The sequence below is a fragment of the Haemaphysalis longicornis genome, unplaced genomic scaffold (assembly GCF_048455015.1).
Source record: "Haemaphysalis longicornis isolate Haplotype H1 unplaced genomic scaffold, Haemaphysalis longicornis Haplotype H1 scaffold_14, whole genome shotgun sequence".
Lineage (NCBI taxonomy): Eukaryota > Metazoa > Arthropoda > Arachnida > Ixodida > Ixodidae > Haemaphysalis > Haemaphysalis longicornis.
The window spans coordinates 52,531,784-52,549,698 of NW_027526245.1; the positions used below are offsets into that span (position 1 = coordinate 52,531,784).

General features: G+C 45.7%; 1 protein-coding gene across 1 annotated transcript in view; it reads right to left on the reverse strand.

The window, feature by feature from the left end:
- LOC144164901 (testis-specific serine/threonine-protein kinase 6-like) overlaps positions 1 to 17,915 on the reverse strand; it is a 62,707-nt gene that overhangs the window by 17,333 nt on the left and 27,459 nt on the right. Inside the window, exons 4-5 of the mRNA XM_077695139.1 lie at positions 13,487 to 13,617; positions 11,335 to 11,402 (exon numbers count right to left, since the gene is read on the reverse strand). Coding sequence (XP_077551265.1) covers positions 11,335 to 11,402; positions 13,487 to 13,617 — 199 coding nt within the window. The remainder of the gene's footprint in view (positions 1 to 11,334; positions 11,403 to 13,486; positions 13,618 to 17,915) is intronic.

Here is a 17,915-nt window from a genome sequence, read left to right on the forward strand (position 1 = left end):
TCAAAAAGCCAGACTGCACATTTCCTTGAGTTCCGCCCTGATAGTGCACGTCTCAGGCAGGAGCAAATGCTAATTTCCGAAATTGCTTCCGAGTCTTGAACCTCAGTGTACGGTCAGTTATGCTCAGTGGTAGACGTCGGCTGTATCCGCAGTTCACGAGTCTCCATGTCTGCGTTTTATTTTTTAAATCACATCTCGGTGCTCTAAAGGTGTTGGCAACATTCCACTGTCCTTAGGTTCCACGCCGACAGTGTTTTCTCCTATACAAGCCTTGCGAAGAGGCAACCATGTCTTTGTAGAACGGCTTTATGCAGGCCACGGTTTCTGGACCTACGTTATCAAACCGAGCTTTTTTTGAAACGCAATAGGCACTGGCGAGTAGTCGCATGCATGCGTAAGTAAAGCTTGGAGATATTCCGGTGCCCCTTCGCCGTACATGAAGTCTCGGACGAACATGTACTCAGACAGACCTCGTGGCAACTTCAGCAGCACGCTCAGGAGCACACCTCTTCGGGAGCTTGCTATTAGAGGTAATCGTTAACTAGAAAAAAGCAGCGAATGTATCGATCCCCCTCCTGAACGTCCTGCTCAATTTCCTCTTCGATTAAGGTAAATATATCAGTGTTCAATTTCATTACATCGTTTCTGATTTGTTGGAGATTCTCTAGGTTGGCTTCCAGTTTTCGTACGGGGTGATTGGGCCAAAACAATATTCAGTCGGCATGGGTAAGAATTCGTTAGAAATCCGCACGGATATGCTTCCACGAGGAACGCAGTGCGTCTAGTTCACCAGCTTGCTCTTCGGTAGCGGTACTGTTTGTATAAAGAATGGTGGACTGGACAAAACCCCAGCAAACCACTAACATCTCTGCGACGTCCCAAAAAGATCCGAACGTCTATGTCCCAGCAGTATCTCTATTAGACATCCGTACAACGTGTGATATTTTTCTGAAAATTTTTGGATGTTGAGATAACGTTGCTGGTACCTTAATGTGGGACGTTATTTCAACTATGCTGAAGACGTACTCTAGATGTTGCTGCTGCTTCATTTGTGGACGGTATTTAGACATATTTTTCTGACGTTGTTCAGATGTTGCTGGTATGTCTGCTTGTTACTTCGTACGTGCCTATCACAGTTACATATTTTTAGCTATATCTGCTATACCTTATTTTCAAACTCTCCGCAGCCGTAACCTTTTCATGTTACCGAGGGTTTTGTATGTGTTTTGTACGGGTTTTGTACCGAGGGGTTTTGTGCAAGTTTTGTTATCCACCAATATTGCTTTTACAGAAATATAAATGCGGAGGACATAATAAATAAATTATCTTCAACATATGCCTTAACAAAATTTGATGCCTAAAGGAGTTTTCATTCACTGAAACCACCATTTTACTTGGTCCTTGTGCTCGCTCTCTCCGGTGTTTCTTTGCGCGCGGTTGAGATTTTGTGCTTGTCAGCACTAGATCTCGCGTATGCGCAACTTTTTTCGTAACAAAAGACTTAAAATAGCGTAAACTAGCTCAAGGCGTGATTTTAAGTATAGTTTGTGATACCGCTCCGGAAAAAAACATTGCCGGCGTCGCCCATGCATTGCTGTGAAGCTGGCCCCGTGAGGAGCGCGAAGAGTCTGAGCTACGCGTCAGCCTCTGTATGCAGCAGTCTTTCGAACAAACGTAAAAGCCGGAGGCTGACAACCGACAACAGCGGAAATGGAGGACCAAAACAAATTCCAATCCTTCTGGGCTGTCGGCTTTGGCAGAAGGCATTACGATTCCAGCTAATCGTATATGTAAGGTAAAACAGATTTGGCAACCTTGCTTAACGCTCGAAACTATTGTATAAAGTCACTTTACTTTGTCACGGCATGAGATTGTGCCGGCATGCACTATGGGGCACAAATAATGTAGGTTGGTTTCCAAACAACCTTCTGTGTTTATAGGCGCGTGCTGGTTTTATACCAGAGAGTATGCAGGCTTATTGAGTATGCAGTATGCAGGCTTATTGAGCAAGTCGAGTAACCGGTATTGCAAACATACAGTAATGCATTTTTGTTCAAATTTGGAGGGATATTTTGGTACATTTGCCACAGCCATATTATCCCAATATTCAGATAGGCGTTATAGTAGAACTGCACTCAAGAGGAGGAGGACCAGCCGGAGGAGAAAACTTTAACAGTAAAATCGAGCTGGTTAGTGGGCAGGCTCCTCAGTCCCAGACGTGAGAGAAAGATTCATTCTTCAATTCACCCAACGTCACCCCGAGTTGCCCAGGATTTGTTCTTTGCGCCTGAAGTGGTTGGAAAACAATAAAAAGCTGCCTGGACATATTCATTGGTTTCGAATTGTGTTATACTGAAAATCGGCATGTACACTATTTATTGTGCTCGTTAGCGAGTATATCAAGTTTTCAACACCGTAATTATGGCATAACTGTTCGGGTTGAGATTGAGTTCGTTACGATAACGATGGTTCGATAGAAATTAGGTGCGCAAAAGCTTTCTTCGAGTACTGTGGACAACATTATCTGCGGCGTAGCACAAATCTCATTGCATTGCATATCCACATGAACTTTATGAGCCTTAAAAACAGCTAGAAACCTCCTGGGACGGTGCAGAAAAATGAATGCGTTGGGCACAGAAAAAAAAAAACTTTCATCGAACACAAGTCAACAAAAACAAAAGAAATGGAAAACACCCGTTTTATTTCCTGCCGTGCGCCCCGCTGCTTCATACGTAGCATTACACTGTTGAGTCTTCATAAGAGCATCTCAGAAATATTTCGGGGAAGCTTACGCATTTTCAATACTTACCAAGGAGCTCTGAGCACTGAAACTCGCAGATACGCTAGGTAGGACGCGTTACGCACGATCGTCAAAGCGGTGCTCTCTGAAAGACGTTATCGCTCTCCTCGTGTGTTGTGAACTTGTGCGGAATAAAGCTTGAAATTATTCAGAGCTGTCGGAATCTGAATAAAAACACGCTTTTTAAGGCCCCAGAGCATCAAAGCGGGCGATTTCCAGCAAAGGCACTGCTGCCAGTCACAACCGGACGATCGCGGCACGCATGTAGCAGACGACAGAGGAGCAGGTCCCTCAGACGTCACATCCAGGGGGCGCCACTCAAATATCTCACCGTCATTTCGCGCAGTGCCCAAAGTTGAGTATAAATTCCTCCCGCTAAGATAAAAACTACATAAAATAAACTAAATGTGTACTAACGCTACAGTTCGAACTATTGAAAAGTTTATTGTTTTATATGCTGTTTTGAGACTGCAAAATAACGACGGTGCTATAAAGCCAGATCATATGAGCCAATCCAATCCACTAGTCATGACCTTCGGCGTTCAACGGGCTGTTCTGTGCAACGGGTGCAACGTGCAACGCATGCAACGGCCAGGCGCGTGCTGCGCCGTTCAGTTTAAACGTGTTACAGGATGAGAGCCTTGAATGTTACTCAAATGTCTACTGTTACTACTGTGAATGAAAGAAGACTGTGTGCAGCCGTGTGAATTGTGTTGTGAACTCAATTCGTCTGGAAGAGCTCAGCGAGCCGAAAGCGCGACGACAGTTGTCACCGATGCAACGCTATTTAGACCGTTGCAGTTGCGACCTTGTTCATCGCCTTCCCCTCGTGAGTATTGTGCATTTCAACGTCATTACTAATGAAATATCACGGTTTATTAGTTTTGCCAGCATGTCTCTGAAAAGGCATATGGGTTGTACGTTGTTGCTGCGTTGTGGGAAACGTGCCTTCGAAATAAAGCGGTGGCGTTACAGACGGGGCGGAGCGATAACCAGATAAACGCATGCGCTTTGTTCACCGCAGAAGCACAACGTCGCATCTCATCGCGAACGCGGCTACAACACACACACACCCACACCACTTTGTTCGCTTGCCTGGCTACAAAGCTTTGTTTGGACAGTCAGCGATGTCACGACGATACAGAGCTGTGCGAGGGCGCGCTACTTGCCGCCTGTTAGAAACCCAAGCGGCCTTACGTAGGCACGCTATTTCGCTTCCGTTCGCCAAATGCAGAAGCGGCTTAACGTACGGCGCATGCGCAGTGAGAGCGACGCAAAGAATAAGCGTTCGCTAACTTTTTGCATACGGTTGCGTACGTTATTCTAAAACTCTCCAGTTTCCGCCCCGTCCGCTCCATTGGCCTACGCCTTCCCTCGAACCTACCAGTCGAAGTTAAAACTCCTGTGAAGCGTGCCTCAACAAAAGCAGTTGTTGGTGACGCGATCTTCAATGGATATACAGCGCACGTAGACGAGAACATAAGAAGAGAAAATAGGACAAAGCGGTGAACTCGAGTTTTATTCAGACACGAAAGACATAAACCAGGACACATCCGATAGGAATGGCAACACCACCTGACGTAAACATCATCTTGCGCCCTGCCAGCTACACCCGTTGCTCCTACTGGCTCAGCAATGCTGATTTGCCAAAGTGGACTAGCTGTGTGGAGGTTTGGTCCATACTCTTTAGCACAGCCTCGTTTCCCACTCGTGCTGAAGGCACAACGCCTCAGAAGTGTCATCGGGATTTGTTTGCGTTCGCAGCGTAGAAGGCGCCTTTTGTACAGTCAGTAAAAAAACAGAACGAGAGATTGTGCACCTGAACGGGAAAACTCTGATGTGCAGCAGTGATGTAATGAACACGAGTGGCAGGAATTTTCATTGTTATATCCTGTGCGAATATATTTCTGCTATTTGGGCAGAGAAACTGTAGAATGACAAAATTTGTGCGATGATACTCAGCACGCCATGGAACGGGAGCGCCCAACCACTAAGTGCGCAATTGAACGGAAGATGATAAGTATAACATTAAGCGACAAGAAGAGAACGGAGTGGATCAGGGAACGAACGCGTGTTAATGACAGTTTAGTAGAAATTAAGAAATGGAGGTGGGCAAGGCATGTAATGCGAAAGAAAGATAACCGTTCGTCATTAAGCGTAACAGAGTGGATCCCTAGAGAAGGCAAGCGTGGCAGGGGGCGGCAGAAATTAAGTCAGATGGGCAGATGAGGTGAAGCTTGCGGGGGTAAATTGATCGCAGTTAGCGGAGGACCGGGATAATTGACGGTCTATGGGAAAGACCTTTGCCCTGCAGTGAGCGTAGATTGGTGGGTGAAGATGATGACTCATTCCTAAAAGAACGCAAAAAAACTCAGCTCAGCCTCAAAGAATGCAATTGTAACTTTTGTATTTTTAACACGCCGTTCTACTGAATATAGCAACCTTGTTTTCGCACAAGTTGGTGTCTCTTTAATGCCTAGCGCTGAACTGCAAATGCAACACCAAACTCGTAACAAGACTGACTGGCAACTTTCACTTGGGGAAGGCCTACCCCAATAGCATTGCTATACAGTCAATTCATCCCACCTATGGAACGAACAAAGCCTGCTGTATGCCGTAAAATTGAGCCAGTATCAATTGCAGATTGCGTGTATCCTGGTTTACTTCACGTGCGTCTTGTTTGCGTCCTGATTATCCCGTTTACCAGTCATGTTTGTTGTTTGCCTAAATGCCACCTAAGTCTTTATATTTTTCATGTGCTTCATTGCTGAGACGAATATTTCTAAACTTGTTTATCTCCTGGTGCAAGCCAATGCCATCCATGCCCCACCCTTCACTGCATTGTAGGATCGTGCGGTGTGGCCTCATTAACTGTATATTGATGCAAAGTTGAATTGTAAAATTATTCGGCTGGCTTGTGTTCAGGGCATAGTAGGTGCAGTAATAACCGAAGTGAGAGGGGGAATCTATTATTTTGGTTTCATTCCTACCTGTTTTTAAGCAATGCCGCAGCCACCACTGTCACATGCCTGTTGTTTAAACGCTAACTTCACTGAAAGAACATAAGCAAAATGCACTTCATTTAATGAAAGCCTGCCAAAACAACTCACTACAATAGAATTCTAACCTCAGGAATTCGAATGCAGTGGCCACTGGAAATTTTACATAGAGTTTAAATTAGGGGAAGTCTATGTTTAAATTTGAGTGTGCAGTAACTATTTCTTGCACTACCTTGATGTTTCCTGCTGTACAACGTATATTTCAAATACAAATGTAGGCCTAACAAGACAAGCGAACAGGACAACAGGACGAGTTTTTCAGTGATGTGGTTTTTGAAGGTTTAGTTATGCATATATACCAACTAGCCCACCTCGCCATTGTGCTGCAGGATGTACGTCCATGGCAGAGACGCTGTCCGGGTTTGTGCATGTTTCCTTTTGCCACATTTTGTGGACATGGCTTCATCGGTGTATATATTGTCACTTCACTCAAAAAAGTGGTTAACATAGACACAGAAAAATATTTTGCAAGTTCTGGTCGGACCCGTAGCTGGGCTAAAATGTCCTCCGAGTCCCGATTCACGAAATATAGTGTGTATAAATAGTGGTACCTCACATTAGCAGTCATAATTTTAAGGTTGCCTTAGTAGTGCCAATGCTGGCATTAAATTATATCGACTCCGATCGACTCCGCTCTCTTCCTTTCCCTTAATGTTACACCCATCATCTAACGTTCTACGGCCTGCTAAGTAGTCCCTAATTTCAGTTAGACCCTTTTATTGACCCTGGAAGTATCTGCCCCGTAGGTGAGTGCCGGTAAGCTGCAGCTGTCATACACTGTAGTTTTCAAGGACAATGGTAGGCGGCCACTCTGTATTATACCAGTCTTAAAAGCTGTATTAACAACATAGATTTTCCTGTACCCATGCCTAGATTGAAGAACTGGATTGCAAGGGAGGTGCTACTGCAACAGTCCACAAGGCGCCTGCTCGAGCTACTTTTGACGGTCAACTTGGCGCAGGAGTTCTCCTGGTTTGGGAAAAAGAGAAGCACCTTTTTTTCCACCTGCGAACGACATCCTGAATTGTGTGTAACTAGATATCTTCGTGTTGTTACAGACATCAAATTCTTTCATTAGACAATGTAGAGGGCCCAGATTATTATTGTCAGTCACATCCTGCGCAAATATCAACATTGTCGACAACCTGTGGCTTCTTAGTTTTATTGCTAGAAGAGGCATTTAATTTCCTTCAGCCTTTGGATCATGAAATTTCTATCACTTTCCAACCAATCCGGTCCGCAACTATTTTGACAGTTTCTGGGACCACAACGAAGAATGAAAACTGTTCAAGAATCCCTACCATAACTGATGATGGAGGCATGCACCATAGAACCACCATTGAATTATTTCCTTGCTTCGATGCATTTTTATTTTGTGTTATTGTTCCTTGAGCGTATCACTTGGTGTGAATCATGTAGTTGTGTATATCTGTCTTGTTGTAAATATTATTCAATCATTTCCGTGTTCCCCGTTTTTTCGTTGGTTGCCAAATCATATCACTTTGTGTGAAATATTGAAATAGCGTAACATTGTATTGTTTTCCTATCCAGACTTGAATAAGTTGTTGCTAAAGTTTTTTGTTGTTTTATTGTTGTCCTGCCATTTCGCTAAGTGCGAATTATTTCATCACGTAAATTACTACTGCTCTTGTAACCGCCGTACACTCATTTTTGTATACTCACCTTTTCTAGTGTCTATAACCATTTCCCTAGATGTTGGTTTGTTTAAAGTATCTCAAATTTGTATGGCACTCATACCCACCACTCAACACCACGTTTGTGTTTCCACGGTGCTTTTGGTGTATTGTTCGGTGCTTTTGGCGTATTGTTCCACAAATTGTTCACTAGATTTGAACTATTTAGTTCCGTAAATTTGCTTTGTTTTTGTAACCACCATTCAATCATTTTTTTTTTGTTTCCACACTCTAATGTGAGATACTTCAAGTTGCATAACTAACTTGTGCTTGTACGCTGGGTTTACATGTCATGTTTGCTTTTTTCTTTTTTTGTCAACCTTTTTGCTGTGTTTGACTTATTTAATTTGTCAGGAATATTTTTACTATTCTTGCAAATATACAATGTGTACCCTGTGGGCCAGGGCAAATAGGAATCAAAATAAACTGGTTGTGTTGCGAAAGCATATTACAGAATTTTGTGAAGTCAACATAAACTGTGTTACTGAACTCTTGTGTTTTATGTGTGCATTAAAAGCTTTCTTACTACCCAGCTACACTTACTTACATCTAGGTTGGCAAGACTGTCATTTTATAGTTTAATTTTTGAATTGTTTCCCTGATAGTTTACTTTCAGAATGCCTGTACAGCCATGCTGGTGGTACAATTCGATGACGCTACTGTTGTTGCCTTAGTGTCAAGGTCACTTGTGCTGATCCGGACTGGTTTGCTGTTACTTACTGCCACTTGTTTTCGATGCGACATTTCTTGTTTAGAGCAGTGCTTCGTGTGCTTCTGCAAGAGTGTGTGGTCAGCTTGTTACTTCACATATAAGACTTCATGCAGTATGCAGCACTTCAAAAGTGGAAACATTATTCTAGAAACCAGGTGACAAGTAACAGCAAACAGTGCTGAATAGCTAGTAAGACATGTATTTGAAATATTATTGCCTACAACACGTAGGCAGCCTTGAAAAGGGGGCTGGCCAAACATCCAGATAGAGTATAAAGACTGTAAATTTCCATTATACAGGTTCATCTCTACAATGTCATACCAACGTACACTAGTCATGAATATAACAAACTAATGCTTGTGCCGAAGACAGAAAAAAAATGTAGAACAGACGTCTATACACGTCTTGCATGCGTACCACTACAATATCCATACGACGTACCACTAAGGTAACGTCCCGCAAACAGCGTATAAAAGTACCATGAGACGTCTACAGTACGTGATCCTTCGTGTTATTTGGATGGGTTTTTTGCAGTTGTGGGGACGTTGATTATATGTAACTCTGACCACAACAGTACGTCTCCTGGACATCTGCAATGTCTATTGCTGACGTCTCCGGGATATCTGCACGACGTAACGTGGTTTGCTGGGACGTGGCGTGTCTGCGTTGGTGGGATAGTTGAGGTCGGTGCTTGTCGGTGCACCGGGGATGGCCAAGCGCGGTGTCGGTCGAGTTTGGTCAGTCACCCGACTCTTCAGGCCGACGGTAGGAATGCCAGCATTGGCATCGGTGCATTCAAGGACTTCGGTAGTCGGTATGCGTTGACTATCAGTCAAGGTGCCATATGGCTTAGGGTGAGTCGGCTGTAAACGATTCTGGGGCTCAGTTGCCTGCAGCCACTAGCATCCCTGCTGCTCTCCACGTGGGACTCTTGTCTTCCTCCCGGGGTTGTCGGCACCAAATATTAGGGCAAGAGGAGACAGGCAGCAGGGTTCGGTGTCATGGCTGACCGGAACGGGTTTTTTCTCATTAATGACAGGAGTTTACGCATAACCAACCGGGGGATTCAAACCCTGACACTATCACTGACGAATAAACTCCCATATGAAGTTTTCATGCCACGAATTTTGCTGAGACTCTTAAGCATGCTGCATAATTTTCCATGCAGATATCTGCTGCCTGTATTGTTGTTCAACTGAGTGTTTCATTGTTATTTGTCTCCCACTGACACATTAATGTAATGTATACTGTTCGAAAATTACCACCATCATTGATGCCTGTAGGCGTTATAGGAACCTGTAATAAATAAATAAAAATAAATAAATAAAAATAAATATTTCATAAGAATTTGTAAAAAAATAAATAAATTAAAATAAACAAATACCGAAATGTGCTTTAACGTGCCTTGTTTTAGGTGACACGGCGCCAGAAGAACTAAACACACTTTGGCACCTTCTCATTCGATAGCAGAACCGTCAAGTGCAGCGCTCTGATTGGGCCGTGAACTGCAACAGCTTTTCTGAAGCTAAATATTCCACACCAAGGACAAGAGCTGTGCGCTTGATTTATTTCTTCTAGTTTAAATAATCAGTGATATCCGTTCGGGAAAGACACACTCATACGCCTCCCGTCTTAGTAGGGGGATATCCACTGGTCTTAGCGATTTCGGCGTGTGCGTGAGTGCATCCATTTGACCACCTTTACCACAGATTCCAAAAAATTAATTGGCCTTTTTCCAGATTTCCGGGAAGTATCGAGACTAAGCAGCTCAGCTAGGTATTAAAGCGACAACAGCAATGCGTACGCCACAAAGACACAAGCCAAAGCTGTACGTCAGCTGTGTTCAGCGCCTTAAATAACATCATTACTTTATATCAAATAAAACACATGAAACAATTAGGTCCATAAAACGTCCACTAAACCAAGCACAGCTATTGCGAAGAAAATTGAGCACTTCGTCTGCGCACAACAATAACATTTACAAGTTTGTTTTCCGCTTCAGCGGACATTCTTGGTGTTTATTTCTATTCACTGCCTCATGAAAGGTCATATAAAATAAAGGAGATCGGTTTTTTCTGAAGGACACCATACACGGAACTGACAACTACGAAATATAACTGCCCTGCTTGAGCCACTTTTGTTACCAACATAGATCCACTATCGCATCTGCGTTCCAACGCCGACTGTCCCCACAGCATGTAAAAGTCATAATGCGATGAACCCATGGGGCCAATTAAACTTTACCAACGTAGCCGCGCACAATTTCTCTAGCACAAATATACGCCATTCTACAGTTGACGACAGCTAGTTTGACAAGCGTGGACGGAAAACCGCCCCCTTATCGCTATTCAACGAAGACTGCGAGGACGCCCATTTTGCCTGCTAGTCGACAGGTACATTTGTATTTTATAGCAATGAAAATTTTCTGTGTTATTCGCCAGCACATGATAATGTACCCGACCATGTTTGACTTTTATCTCTCTGCTCGTGATAACGCATGTTTCAGCACGGAGTGATATAGCACAATGCTATATGTGCTATAGAACATATAGCACAATAATAATTATAAATAGCCCATTGAGCCACAGTCTATTTCAGCTATGTTGGCAAACGCACCTAACACTATAACCCTCTCCGGGCGCTCAGGGAATTGAAAACGAACAAATAAATAATAACTTCCACAAACTACGTATTTGTGCGAACGACATTGATTTCTTCTTGCTGTGACGACGCAGAAGAATAATTTGACTTTGTAAAACAGGCGCCAAACCTTGCAGGCTAGTCGAAGCAATAACCAATACAAAATACGCGATAGCAAAGAGTGACAAAAATAGTTACAAAAGTACAGAGCTGTTAAACAAACGCACAAAGAATGCGCGGCCAAGCGGCCTAAAATAAAGACCGCCGCTTTGAGGGCACTGGCTAAGTCACCTCTGCTATTTTTGAACAGCAGTATCTACGTCGAAACGGCCACGCTAAAAGTAAAGGGAGCGTTCAAACATTACAATGCTGGTATCTTATTGAAGTGGCAGAGGAACTGCGTTCATATCTAATGCAGTGACGTCGTACCCTCCATCCGCACCAATTTCGACGCTCTCCGTTGCTCAGCTGCAGACTCGAGCATGATTTGACGTAACCTGCGAAAACCATGCAAGCCCCTCAGTACGAAAACCGCTTATAAAGGGGTCAAATCAGAGCAAGTGTATTTCCGCCCCGCTCAGTGTAGAGTATCGTGTTACGAAACAAGGGACAGCACAAACCAAAGCAAAAATGTTAGACTAAATAACCCGTAGAAGTGAATCCTCATTCCACGAAAACCATCAGCTGCCTCGATAGAAGGCACTCCACTTCATAGTGTGCAGCCAGAACCCTTTCATATGCACGCACCACACGCACAGAGTTCCCCATGCGGGAACAGCGGCCCAAAAAAATCTCGTTTAAAGCAAAACGAACCTTGCAGCTCGAAGTACCCCATACAGCTTTTAATGATTAAAAAAGCATCACAGCTTCCCTGCGGCTATCTTGTGTACTTGGCTATGATCCTACGAAATCCGTGGCCAAATACGTGGCGAACGTAAAACGGGGGCCGCGCGAGCAATCATCCCCTTGGCGACAGCCTTCTTCATATCGAGCTCTCCGGCTCCCTGCGGTGGCGACAGCAACTCATGCGACATGTTCAGTGCACTTTGAGCTTACGGACCATCATCCACTGCAGTAAAACCCATGTAGGCTGATACCTGCAAAGCTTTCTCTATCATGATTACGCTACACGCTTTCAAGAAAGCCTCTCATGCTCGTGTTTCAGACAATGTCCCTCTGTACACCTTAATAACACTCGTGAAACGCAGGAGCGCAAAACAGGCATTTGAAGCTTCTCTCATTCGGCATTTCGCACAAATAACTGCTTGCTTGTTTGGCTTTCTTCCGTGTAGCGCCCAAGGCTAAAATAAAACAATTTACAGAAACTGGCCAATCCCGGAATAGGAAATCGCTCAACGGCCCACTAGATTAGTATCTCCCAATTTTAGGCTGACTCTGGTGCTACATTTTGCTTCAGGCCCTTACAGTGTAACAATTTTTGGCGGATGCACCAAGCTTAGCACTGTTTCACTCCGCCTATCTTTTTTGAGAAACTTTTAACATCTCGTCAGGCGAATGGAGAGTTATGTTAAGTGTTAAGTGCCACTAGCCGGCGGGGATTGTAAACACATACGTTTTACTGCACAAGTAAAATGGCAGTATGACACCCAATTGATTCTCGCAGTCACGTATATAAATTATATGTTATAACTACATTATGCAGCTCAAATACGGACTAAAAATCTACCTGTTAAAGCTCAGGAAGTAAACGAAACACAAAATAGGCCAAACAGTATTGGGAATTTCGCAATGTTTTCCTATGGTCTTGACGCCCGGCTATTTTAACGGCCACCCACTGGCCGGAAGATATAAATCTCGGAATTGCTATGTTTTAGCCGGTTCGCATGCTGCTGCAACGTTTCGCCTGATCATGAAGCGGCCCTACCCACACCTGGTTTCCTGGCATATTACAAGGCCCGCCAGCAGACGGCCCTGCCAACTGCGGGACCATACATCTATCTCCTAGAAAAGCTTGCAGCCACCCGCATGATGCCAACGGTATACGGCTGGCCCGACAGGAATGCATACAGTCGATTGGAACCGCCAGAAGCGGACCAATTAACCTTGTTATTGACTCGCCACCAACATTGCTCTTACCACGGACGGCAACTGCCGATGAGCACACCACCAATACCATCACGTTTTACGCTTTACGCACAACCCAACGCTCTATTCTGCGGGCCTTTAGAAATTTGCGAAATCATTGCCATGTCGAAGGAAACGTTGATCGCTTGCCCAAGTCCCGATGCCAATCAAGGAAAACGCACTTCATCACAATATTTGCGGAGCCATTTTGCATTGAGGGGATAATGAAACGGGTGACAACGATATCGGATAAACGGACCTGGCAGTGTAATGGCGTGGTAACCATGGCAATGGTGGTAACATTTTATCGTAAGAGGGGTAGAATAGTTGGTAATAGTTAGGTCGGACTCATTTCGGATGCGACGCAAAAAGTGCAATGCTCCTCTGCAAATAAACTGGCGCAGTTCTCTCGCCTGTTTTTCTTGGTACAAGCACGACATTTGCAATGCCATTTGAAGCTTTTATATCTAAAGCCAAGGCTCTGAACTAGACTTACTCTGCGAACGGGCTTTTGTACATTGTGACCCACGGGTGTCGTATGACACGAGCCATGGACGAACGCTGTGCGACGACCGGTTCCAGCATCCCTCTAACCTCGTTCTTCAGCTCCCTGCTGATCGTCAGCACCTACGTCAGCAGTCGAATTGAAAGAACAACTCACGCGTGTGTCGCTGCGTTTTGTGCCTATTGTACCTGTCATTTAGGAATTAATACATATATGTTTAAGTCAGTTCTCCGTCCAGATGGAGGCTGGCTTATCCTGGAATCTGGCAGCATGGCGCAATTCCTTCAACAAACAATGGGCTTACCCATTTGGCCTTACCTCGGAGAAAACCTAGGCAACTAAAGTTATGATAGCGACAATCTTTCGCCAGATTTGACATTGCTTGCGCTATAAAAGGGCGGTAGAAGTTCCTTCTCGTGAACAGCGACAAGCGTGGATGCCGGGAAGCATCGCTTCAAGATATTTGCGCGTTTTGAAGCAAACCTTTCTACCTCTACCAACCAAAGGTTTCGTCACCGCGTGTGCCACAAGAAACTCCCAACCAGGCTAAATAAACACTGATGGCACCGCCAGGGATGGAGCCTGGGCCTGAAGAGAAGCATAAAGAGAGCCCGTCGTCTTAGCGACTAAGCTACACCCACACGTGCAGCCAGGGTCATAGATGCTGGTTTTTCTTTTTCAGCGGCTGCGGAGGGGTGGCGGGGTGCACTTTGGAGGCGACACTTGCAACAAGAGCGATGGGGAGGCAGTGAAAGATATAACGCAGTAGCCGCGCGCGCCGCCTCCGCCTCAACCTTCGACAGACACTCCTCTCCATTTTATTTCTGCTGACGCACGGCCGGCCTACAGCGGCCGCGTCCGCCGCTCTAGCATTGCCGTGGCCGACACTGCTGCGTTCCGGACGCCGCCCCCGCTAATCCCAGGTAACGCCTAAAGCGTATTTCCTTTAGCGACGCTTTCAATTTATCACAGACTGCCATGGGGAGACCACGCAAAGTGAAAACTGCAAAAGAATAGCGGGAATACAAAGCTCGACGACAAAAACGGTACGGTCGCTCTCGACAGTGAAGTAAGCAGGATCCGACACAAGCTTATAGAGCCGCGTGTGGGGGGTAGCTTAAGGAACGTCGCTCGGCCAGTTATTGTTGGTGTCGTTTACAGCTTTGCCTTCCAACCATCTGTTTTATATTGACAATTATGCGTAAGCTTCGCCGTGTCTAGTATTTCCACCTCAAATGCGCCACAACTGCTGAACTATCACTCAATGTGAAACCCATGTCTTGGGTGGGTGAGCGTGATGCACGGCGCCGTTAAACATGTCAGTATTTGCGCTTGACCGCTTAGTATTGGTGCACTATGGCCTTTCCGCCTCTTGCGGGGATGGGAGACAAATGCCGTCGGCTGTGGTTCGATCAAGGCCGCGAATAACTTTGAAAACGAAACGACGAAATGCCACCGCTGTTACGAAGAGGATGCTTATGGCTAGGGCCACGGTGGAGGAAAATTATAAGGTCACTGAACGGCCCGTCTTACGCGTTTTGCAATTACCGGCGGCTCACGTTCGGGTCAAACGCCACGCCATCAATCGGCGCGCGGAGCTAGTGGCCGTCCATACGCCCAGCTGTGCTTTCGCCTGTCCTTTAAACGTCTGCACATACCACAATAACAATTGTACGCAGACTGCTGCTTTTGCTTCAGCTGGTCTCTTGTGTTGGGGAAGAAATGTTATCGTGCGGCTGAGTGATGGGAATGTGTTCGTGACATTTTGCAAAAACAAGTATATGTAACGCGAAGAGAATTGCTCACCTCTCAAGCCACGGGACCGCGAGGGGAAGCTCGAAGCACGGAGGCAAGCCGTACTATGTAAGGACCGCTTACTTCAACAAACAGACCAATTTTAAATTCGTGGTCCAGCGATATGGTCGTTGTCTAATGTCGTGGATATGAACAGCCTGGCTTTCTAAGAACGCTATGTCTCGTACCTTTGAGGGTGTACCAATCTATTTGTCCAAAGATCAAAGCCCGCGTAAGCATGTTAGATGGCGGGCACCAATTCAAGATCCTTCCTCTCTTGTATGTTCGAGTAGTAGTATCAACGCCATGCTCCAGGTGCTTGAGGAAACAGAAGCCACCTCACACAGCGCGGGTGATGTAGCCGACGAGAACGACGACACGGCTGAAGCCGAAACCCAGCGTCAGTGACCAGTCACATCAGATTCAAACATGTCCCTACCGACACCAATATGGGCGGCGCATCGCGTCGAAGCGGAGGGATTCATAGTCGTGGCGACTATAAGAGATCTTTAGCTGACCGTTTTCGACGGTCCTCTCAGTTACGTTCACCTTAAGAGCACAAAAAACACACGGACACAGAAGAAAAAACAAGCGCTTCTTCAGGTCCGCTGTCTTCAGGTCCGCAAGCTTTTCTTCAGGTCCGCTCCGTGGCCGGCGGCCCATAGAGTTTCATACTAATACAGTATTTCCTCCCTATATCGAAATCGCTTCACTGAAAATATCGCTTTATTCGAAATTTATTCTGGTACCAAACAAAACGCAGAAATTTTAGGCCTCATTATTCGAAGTACACGAAGAACTTGACCCGCTTAGAGTGAAGTGGCGAGCGAAGGCATGGCCGAGCAGCGGCGACCCAGCGGCGAGTCGTGCTTCTAACATGGCGGGTCAACGCAAGCTGTTCTTTTCCCGGCGATTTTCTCGGGCCAATCATGCTCGATTCGCGCCATCCGACTTCACACAAACGGTCCGAATGCGTGGTAGGGTCATCGAATTTTGTTCCTAGACATTGGTCAATGACGTGGAAGCAACGCTTCGCTAACACTCAAACTCGAACCGTAGAATTAGCAGTGTCGTCGACAACGGGGCGCCCAAAAACTCTTGATATGCAAAATTCACAGCTGCACACCTCGGAAAAAATTTCCTAGAGATCATGCAAAGCCACTAGTGCAAAACCGTTCAGTTTTGATGGTTGTGCTGTGCACCCGAAATGAGCAGTTAATCGTTTTTTGAGCGCAACAAAGGCCACCTCAGACTCGAGCGACTGAATTTGCGGCGCTTTCCAGCGCGAAACTCGCGTACCGCTTTCCGTGCCGTCCGCACGCCCCCCTGCAAATTGGCCACATCCACTGCCACTTTTATGATCGCGACCCCAGCCTCATGCAAGGCTTGGTCAAATTGGAGCAGGGGATGCTCGCGCACGGCAAGAACTTGAAACAGCCAAAACTAGCTGCCTTTTTTGCACCTGAATAAAGCTTTGCTTCACTGAGTACATTGTGTTTTTATTCCTTGCAGTTGTGGTGCAATCAAATCTCAACTACATAAGCGTTTTTTTGAGTGTTCTCTTATATCGAAACACCGCTTATAACAAAACTTTGTGCCGTCCCGCTGACTTCGTTATGAAGAGGAATTACTATATATTCTTGAGGAAAATCTGGCGTCACTGTTTAGGGGAGCGGCGCTTCAGGGAGTGTTCCATCATGTACGGCCAGGCACGCTCCACTTGTCCTTGGCATGCCTACTGAACAGGCTGAAAAGCTGCCTCTGGCTGCAGAAAATCAGCATTACACTAAACGATTGTTGAAATTGGTTTCGTTTTTATAACATTGAACTTGCAGAAAGGTTTGTTTGTCATTAATTATTTAAAAGATTTATGCACGATGCAGAAGAAAAAAAGTCACCCTTCTGGTTTCTAGACGAAAAGGAAGCAATATGGCTAGCTAAGCCAAGTAGGCGAGGAATGTCGCTAGCTGCATGGCGCAGCCCACGGCGGCCCGCGATCCCAGCACCTGATTTCCGTCTAGTATATATTAGTATGAAACTCTATGCCGGCGGCCCGCTCACCGCACCCGGAACCAATGCCATTAGAGGCCAAACGCGCCACGCATGCGCAATAGCGCTCCCCCTTGCTATCGGAGTGGTGCAGGCCGTGAAATACGGTCAGATAAAACTCGCTATTGACGTTGCGGTGAAGTATAGTGGACGTATTGTCGCCTCTTGTACTTTAACAAATAAATGCTCGCAATTGAAAAGCGACATGCTGGTGGACATATATTTAGTTCGCCGCACTTGAGCGACCGCTCCTGTTGTATCACGGCGGCACTTTCATCCCGCGTTCTAACTGAGCGAAAATGGGGAAGACCGAAGACAAACCAGATAAAACCAACAAGAAACCGGAGGAGGAAAGTGTGGCGAAAGTGGGAGGAGGACGAAAGTATGCCGAAACGGCGCGATACATTCCTGCCTGTGAGGGCGCGCTACCAGATAACTGAGAGAAAGAAGACACCACCGAAGACAAAGCGAGCAGGAAAGCGAGGTTGAAAGTGCTGCTAAAGGCACGCGACACGGTGCTCCGCGATGATGCTCTACAAGACAACGCAAGAATCGCGCACTGTCGTGGGTTCGCTGA